The 8,196-nt window shown below is 39.8% G+C and overlaps 1 protein-coding gene across 13 annotated transcripts; it reads right to left on the bottom strand.

The window, feature by feature from the left end:
- Positions 1-793: 793 nt before the first annotated feature.
- Positions 794-6,626, bottom strand: LOC101167588 (uncharacterized). 13 transcript variants are annotated; one of them, XM_078932419.1, is made up of 7 exons: positions 6,446-6,626; positions 3,685-3,931; positions 3,072-3,266; positions 2,618-2,787; positions 2,348-2,497; positions 1,298-1,470; positions 794-1,220 (listed from the first exon to the last, which is right to left on the bottom strand). In XM_078932419.1, the coding sequence occupies exons 2-7, from the start codon at positions 3,868-3,870 to the stop codon at positions 853-855; spliced, it is 1,242 nt and encodes a 413-aa protein (XP_078788545.1). In that variant the 5' UTR covers positions 3,871-3,931; positions 6,446-6,626; the 3' UTR covers positions 794-852. The 13 variants fall into 13 exon arrangements, with proteins under 13 accessions (XP_078788545.1, XP_078788546.1, XP_020555833.1 ...); XM_078932420.1 differs by having other exon boundaries at positions 3,685-3,889; XM_020700174.3 differs by having other exon boundaries at positions 3,685-3,848; positions 6,446-6,625.
- Positions 6,627-8,196: the final 1,570 nt, after the last annotated feature.

The raw sequence follows: 8,196 nt of genomic DNA, 5'->3' as shown, positions 1-8,196 counted from the left end.
CCTGCTTTAACATGCACGCCGTGTGCAGGAAGCAGACAGGTCGCTGTTCTTAACTGATCAGCGGGGGGTTTGACAAAAAGCTGGTACTTAAATCCCTGAAAACTTTTTTTCTCAAAGGCAGGTAAGCGTGTTTAGTTTAGCAAACCGCTTCATACCAAAAACAATAACCACGTTGCCAGTTCAGAGCATACATTTTCAAAAACTGGATCTGTTTAGTCTGAATTTTCATGGGTCTAAGCTGGACTTTAAACTCAGTGTTGTCTTGACAGTCAAAACCGCTTGTGGAAAAATGGTAGCATACACCCCTGTCTATAGATTTCAAATGTTACAAACAGACCAGAAAAAGGAAATGAAACATAAACTAACATTAGCAGAAAGTGTCTGGATGGGTGAATATAAAACTGTAGCTCTGCCTTCTGTCGGTTTCTAGCCGTTGTCTAAACCAGCAACATGGCTGCTCTCTCTACAGTCCTCTAACACCTTTCCTTTCCTTCTTTGACACTCTTGTCTCACATCACACCTGAAACCTTCCTTTTACGCATGACATTGAGGGGGAAAGTGTTTGTCTGCATTTATTCACATGTAAAAAAAAAAAACTGAATGGGTAATGAGGTGTATGGACAATCCTCTGCTTTTGTGCACATCTGCCCACAAATGAAGGTTTTAATGTAATTTCCATATGGAGTCATTAGATCCCAACGGAAACGCACATTTGCAAACCTATCTTTTAGTTTCAGAGGCTCCAGTCCACCGTAATGTTAACACGTTTATTTGAATAAATCATGAATAACAGTGACATTTTTACTGCATCTTTTTAATTGTTTTTAGTGTAGAACTGTCATTTTTGTATTTTTACGCACATGCTGAATCATGATGGAGGCTTTGCTGAGGTTGGGTCTCAACAATACTCAGTTTCAAGCTTGTATTAGTCTGGCTGGACTCCTCTGTGTTTTCCACTTTCATCACGTTAACTTGTTGCTTCTCACTTCTTCCCTCTGCATTCCCTTTAGGAGGAACTCCCTCAGCTTGTTTACACACGAGCTCGGTACTCTGCAGCTTTGCACACGCTTTTGCAAAAAAGTCTTCCAACTCTGACACAGGTCCCCCCGCCGAGAACAGGCGGTCCAGGTATGCCTGAGCGTACTGATCTGAGGTGATGAGGTCCAGGTTCACTTGGGGAGAGGCAGTTGTGGAGATCTGATCAGGTGAAGATCTTTGCCCTGTTCAGTGAGGATTTCAGTCAGAAAACAACTCTGTTGTGCCGAGCAGAACGTTGACGTCTTACAACAAACTCTACCTGTTTTCGCCTCCAAGAGGGAGAGAGGGATGGTCACGCTGCTTCCTGTTTCTTTATCCACCATAGTGAGTCCAGTCATAGCTCCCTCTTCAGGCACCTCACACGGGGAGTCAGATTGGGCTACAAGTCCTCCTCTACATTTGATTACACTGATTGTTCTGGACTTGTACCGCCTGAAACATCAACATTAAAGAATTGCCGTTTGGTAAGAAGATTGTGAAATGAAAAAAGAAAAAAAAACTGAAAAAAAAGTTAAGAAATGAATCTCTTCATATTTTTTTGCATAAAATTGAAATCGGAAATTATTAGAACATATTCTGATTCCGTTTTTGGGAGATTATCAAATGAACTTGTGGAGCCTTAATGCTATGCTTTGTTAAGCCCCGGTCAATCCTGAACAGAAAGAGCAACGGCGCTGATACGGAGGACGCCAGAAGAAAATCTCTGCAACTAAAAAATAATCCCTTCTGGTCCTTTTTTTCCCTCAAGCTAGTGGAAGTGTAAACAGAAAGCTTTCTGCAACGAGGAGAGACCCCAATGATGGTTCCACACACGACTCAGAGGTGATTTTTTGAATGAACTCCTGCCTCTCTGTAGAAAATATGTCCTAGAAAACAACACAGCTTTTTATTTTTATTTTGGTCAAAAACAGTATAATTATAATTAAAAGACCACTGGATATGCTTTTAAAATAAATCAAAATATAAGTGGATGGGACTTTAATAGAAGCATACCAATTCTATTTAATCTGAGAATACAAAATCATTTTTGAAGTTTTGATGATGCCCAACATTTCAGAACAATGCCACATGTTTGTTTTTCTGTTCACCTTCACACTGCCCATGAGTTAAATCACTCGATTATTTCTGAAAAGCAGATGGAGTTATGCTAAACGGAGCTCCACTTAAGAGATTCTTTGATGGAACAGACAAGCAGAATTTGGGGAGAACTCAGGATTCATTCTCCCAATATAAACATGCAGGTGACACCCTTATTCTGCACTGAGGGTCTCCATCTCCTCTGAGTAATACAGGTGACTGACAGTTTCACCTGTAGGCAGGTATGATCTGCGCAAGGTCCTCTCTGTACTGCTCCAGCGCTGCCCTTGCAGAGAATGGCTCAGCCTTGCCCTCAAGGCGGGCGAGATGGATCAACATCTGGGTGTGAAAGATGGCTCCGCTGGCCCAGTGTCTCAGAGAACTGGTGGGACGTGGAGTAAAGGAAACGATGAAGACAGTTTGACCACAACCACATGATTACACCGCAAAACTGTACTCCGTGTTACTGTAGTGAGAGGCCCCTCCCCCTGTGCATCTGTACCTTGAACTGCAATCCCCCCCAAGAAGACAGGTCTTCAGCTGGGTGAGGATGAGGCTGAACTGGGCCTCGAGTCTGAGGAAGTCCTGGATCAGCCTGTTCTTATCGGTCAGGTTGATCCTGCAACGCTTCAGGTGCTCCTCCATCACCTCCTGAAGCTCCCAGATTCTCTGCTGAAGAGCAAAATTCATGCAGAGAGTTTATTTACAGAGTTTATTAATTTTAAATCTCAGTGTACATTGTTCTTGTAAGGGGGGGAATACCACAAAAAAACCACTCCAAAAAAACTTTTGAGAAAGGACGAGCAACCTAGAGATTATTAAACAGGAGGTTCAGCTGTAAAATTACATTTTAAACAATCTTAAAGGACAATTTATGATTAACATCAAAACAATCTGATCAACATTTAAAAAGTCACTTTTTTTTAAATCCCCCTTTGAAGATGAGGTGGTCTTACCTGAGATGATGAGGAACCCACTGGCTTTCCTTTTCCTCCTGATGACTGTTTAGAAGTCGTGTAGACTATATCCATCACCATGGCGATCACTAATCCCAACAAGCCCGCCAGGCGAGGTTCATCAGAGAATGTCGACAGTCGGCCAATTAGATCCTTTAGGTAGGTGGGAGCACGCTGCTCAACAGTACCCTGCAACTAAGTGAAGATGCAGTTTTTGTGTTAGCTGACGACAGGATTGTTGGTTTCCTGTCCTCTCTCTGACTCAAACAGTTTGATGAACAGAACTATCACTTTTCTTTACAGGAAACCCAGTTGATAGCATTTTGTTATCGTCACACAGTCCTGGTCCCTCCTGGCCCCTTGTAATGATTTCCTCCCTCTTCATGATCCCAACAGAGCGCCATTTTTCAGCACAAAGTGGTGCTTCATTTTCCACAACTGCCCTATCTTAACTGATTCAAGGAAACTGTGTCCTGCCAGCCCTCCTGATAATCTCCATCTGCACTTCAGGAGGATGATTTCCCCCTACTCTGCCTCTCTCTGCAAAGACCTGCCTCCCCTCTCTGCAGCAGCATCCGCACTGGAGTCGCAGCGTCTCACAAAACCTGTTCACCTGTTGGAGCTGCTCCATGAGGCCAACCTGGGAGGCAAAGCACTCATCCTGATTGGCTAACATGAGAGGATGGACGACTCTGAGGTCAGGTCCGGCGCCGGCTCCCAACATGGCTTCATAGAGGACGGAGGCTAGAGCATCCTTCAGCTGGGAGAGCTCTTCTGCTGATGAGAGGAGCTGGCCCATGAGGATTTTTGTTTATTTGCTAAGAAAATACATCGAAAAAAATCCTTGCTTATTGCAGCATCTACAAAGAAAAATAATAATTATTAAAATAATTAGCAGCTTTAGCATAGAGACTTAGTGCATGCTATTAGTAAAAATATCCAACAACCTGCCTGTGAAAAACACCAACATGTATTAACATTTCTAAACACCTGAGATATGAACATTTCTGCTTCCTCCTCACTCACAGCCGCTTCTAGCGCTTCCGGCTCCACTCTTCCTCTTCTCCGCACCGGAAACACGGCTTAGTTGTTAAGCCACACCGCCCCCCAGTGGTGGAATTTAGAGATTACATTTATTTTTCATTTATTTTTTTGCCATTCTGAGAAGGGTTTACGAGCCTCTTTGACTAAATAGTTTCATACCATGGTTTAGTGATCTTAAACTGAGTGTATTATTATAACATTACGTGTTTTTTTAAGTTAAACTTTGAGCTTTTTAATCTTTTTAGTCTTACGTCACAGGATATTACTCTTCAAGACAGCTAGACATGGATGAAAATTGTGTTTTGGATGTTTTAACATGTTCTTGTGGCATTTTCTGATGATGGAGGACATATACAGAAAAAAGGAAATTAAGTTTAAAAGTGCAATTCAGAATATTGCTTTATTTAAATCATTGAACCAGCAGCAGAGGAAAAAGTGCAGTTGGAAAAACCTTGTAGGCTTTGCATAGAAGCCACTTCAGCAGACAACAAGCTCCCTGCTCCTCTCCATTCTGATGCATCCACTTGTAGATGAATAGATCCATGTATGTCTTTGTATTCCTCGTCTAAGCTTTTTTCTAGTTATGACTAAAAGACCACTGGAAACGCTTTTACAATAGATCAAAAGATAATTGGAAAGGGACTTTAAAGGCTTGATTTAATTTGATTTAATATGCGGAGCAGTGTTTTGGGAATCTTCTGTTTGGGGGATGTTCTGTTTTAAGTGGAACAAGAGCTTCTCCTCTGGGAGGTCATAGCTGCACGTGTGCAACAGCTGAAGTTGAATTGATTGTCTCTCACTCTGTTGCAGATGATTTACCAGGTTAGGTGATTCCCGCAGCATTATTTTGCAGTGTAGCAACATACACCATTTCATAAGCCGGCTGTAAATGGAGTGGAAAGAAAGCCTGTCAGACATCGTTAAGTTTTATTACTCAGTGCTGCAAAACAAATCACTGGATGAAGGACTTAAAGGTCGAATCTAAAAAAAAAATGCCTAAAACTGTAAGCAGGCACAGAGTTTCTGCAAAATATAATTCAGATTAGGATCCGTCAGACCCAAAATGAACCATTTAGCTAGACCAAAAAAGGAAACTGAAGAAAAATCAATGGGGGCTTGCTCATCCAGGATTTATTACTTTTTTTTTTTGGTTTGTTTTGGTTTTTTAGGGTGGACGGTATTGTTATTGCCTGCTAAACATATTTAAACAAACTGAGCCTCTGACCTTACAGTAAAAGAAGCTTTGCTTTTTATTGTGCTTTGTCCTAATGTAGGCAACGCTACATACATATGGTGATAACATTCAATAGAACAAAAAAAAGTCAATTTGGCTTAAATGAATGTGAGAAAATGTTTTTGCCCCGTGTCTTTTAAAAAAAAGGAGGGAAAAAAAACAACTGAGAATGCTCACTTAAAAAACTTTGTGCGCTGTCACAATGTGCAAATGTGTTACTTTGTTGAAGTTTGACTGAAGATCTTCAAAATGCATATGTGCTCTGACCCAGTACAATAACTTCAGTCACTAATTAATGCTGATTTAGACTAATCCCTTAGCATGATTCAACAACAAGTGCTGTCTTTTGCTTTTAAAAACTGCAGGGCCAAAAAATGATTTGTCTGTCACCGATTCTACAAGTGTGCCACTTACAAAAGGAGGAATGTAATGTTCGTCACTGTCTGGGAGATCCAACCACATTTTATCCTCAATACTCTCACTGTTGAATTAAGTTTTTGCCTAAAATCACACCATACATGACCCCATTTATCCTTTCCACAGTACAAAACAATTTTTCTGTCTCTTTTGCAGAAAACCATGATGTATATACATATATATATACGTATATAATTCTTGCAATCACTTTGAGTCTTTGGAAAATTATTTATTAATTATTTATTAATAAATTTATTAATAATTAATTAATAATTAATATAAATTTATTAATTATTTATTAATTATTAATTAATTAAAGTATTATTGTATTTGCATACAATTTAGAAATGTGTCTCTTAATTTTAAAACTTTCTTCTCATACATTCATTCATTACATTCTCAATGGTGGTCTAAACACTCCATTGTAGCTTTAAAACTCTCAGTTACTCCTTCTCCAAGCTATTCGTGTGTTACCTGAAAAAAATTTGTTTCGCTAAATGTTTTTATAACCTTTGTTCACATGCATGGAATTTTACTATTTTTTGTTTGTTTGGTTTGTGACAAATATATGACATCAGTAATTCATTGCTTACCTGAAATCTAAACACTGTAACAAAGGAGCCTTTTGTTTAGAGTTTAAATCACGAGCAGTCACAGTAAATTTGACAAAGAAACATACCGGTAATTGAATTCCACCCCTTCAGCTGTGATGTATGAGACCAATCATACAGGAGCTGACACAATGTGTTTCATCATTTCATTTTCTTCTCCTTCTCTCCACAGGTCTTTCTGATTTCCTCACCATCCTCCAAATTCCTTCCCCTGTTGTTGATTTCAACTGCCTGTCAGCTTATTGCGGTTGATCAGCTGAGATCAGTTGCTGGGATATTTTGCCCTTTGTTTTACTTTGAATTTTCAGCCCTGAACACTCTCAATAGACTGTCCCGACAGAAATAAATATTGAAGCATGCACATGTCACAAATCCATCCATCAGCACTTAAAAAGGGTCTTTTTTCATTTTACAGTCATAAAAAACACAATTCTATCTCTCTTCTCTACCTTGGTACTGTATTTCATTCTCCTTGTAAAGTTTTTAGTTACATCCGATGGAGAAGCTAGGATGACAATAAATATAGTAAATGTGAAAACATGATCCAAAGAAGGAGAAAAAGATGATATAAATAAAAAAGTATTGGAGGGAGTACGTAAACTCGGGTATGTCATCCAGACTCCCTCAAATAAATTCCTGAATAGGGAATGTGGAATTTAGAGGAAGGGTTTCCATGAAATATTGCACAACAAAAGTTTGCTTTGGAGGAAATCCCATTCTAAGTCTGGATTCAGAGCCCACACTATCATACTATCTCTGCCAGTTTGCCCTAAAACCATAGTTTCCTGGCTTTTGCACATAATTATTGCCTACGTTGCCATTACTGTTGGTTTAGAACAGGGTTTGGGCAAACTACAGCCCTGAAACTGGAATAAATTATATGGACAATCCTTAATGTTTTATTTCCTCTGTATTTCTGTTCTCTACCCATAGATGTTGCACTACAAATAAATTAACCTTTGTTTAGGTGCAGAAAGTTAGCCTGCATTCATATGCTGTCGGAAGATTTGTTAATTTTCCAATGTTCACGTGTGTTTTCTGAGTTGGAAATTCATTTTTTTGATCATTTCAACACCACTTGCACGTTGCATTTTCCCTGACTATACCATTGGTGAAATTTTTGTATTGGAAAAACCTTTTAACAGGGTGAAGATGAAGCTGTTGTGGATACAAATAAATAAGTTAGTTCAAAAGGGGCGCAAGTCCACAATTTTTCAAAATAAAGATTATATGATTATATGTTCTATGGTCTTCAAAGTAAAAGCTATCTGATTTTTTTTACAAAAATTCCCAAGTCCGTTGTAATGTATTGACTATGCTTGACATTAAAAACGCATTAAGTGCAAAATTCCTGGACTTGGGCCTCTTTTGCATAGGTTTGGCTTTATCCCATAGATGGCAGCACTAGTTATCCAATATGGCAGCACCCCTGTTAAATTCAAGAAGGGCCCAAGTCCAGAGACTTTAGTTTGCTAGTCCTCTGAAATTATAAAAGTGAGGTGCTTCATATTAGAGCATTTTAGCCACCACCCTACTGATCTGTAGGGTTGTGGTTTCTCCACTGGGGGGCAGAAGAGGCTGCTACACAGCAGCTGCTGGGAGCAGAAGACAAGAGTGAAGAGGATTTGAAGGCTCTGCTCATGCAGGGTGCCAGAGCTGCCAGCAGTGATCTCCATCAGCATCCTGACTGTCAGCAGAGGGAAAACTGTGGCCTTCAACTGGATGTCCAGAGTTCTGCTTCTCTGTGAAGGTCATGAGGTCATGTCCTTATCTGGCCACAGGTAATATGATGTTCTTCTGATGGGGAGGAATGGAAGGT

Source organism: Oryzias latipes, chromosome 15 (genome assembly GCF_053564925.1).
Source record: "Oryzias latipes strain Hd-rR chromosome 15, Olatipes_Hd-rR_3.1".
In the NCBI taxonomy this organism is placed as follows: domain Eukaryota; kingdom Metazoa; phylum Chordata; class Actinopteri; order Beloniformes; family Adrianichthyidae; genus Oryzias; species Oryzias latipes.
The sequence above is the reverse complement of the archived record's forward strand: the minus strand, read 5'-3'. Positions and strand labels throughout refer to the sequence as shown.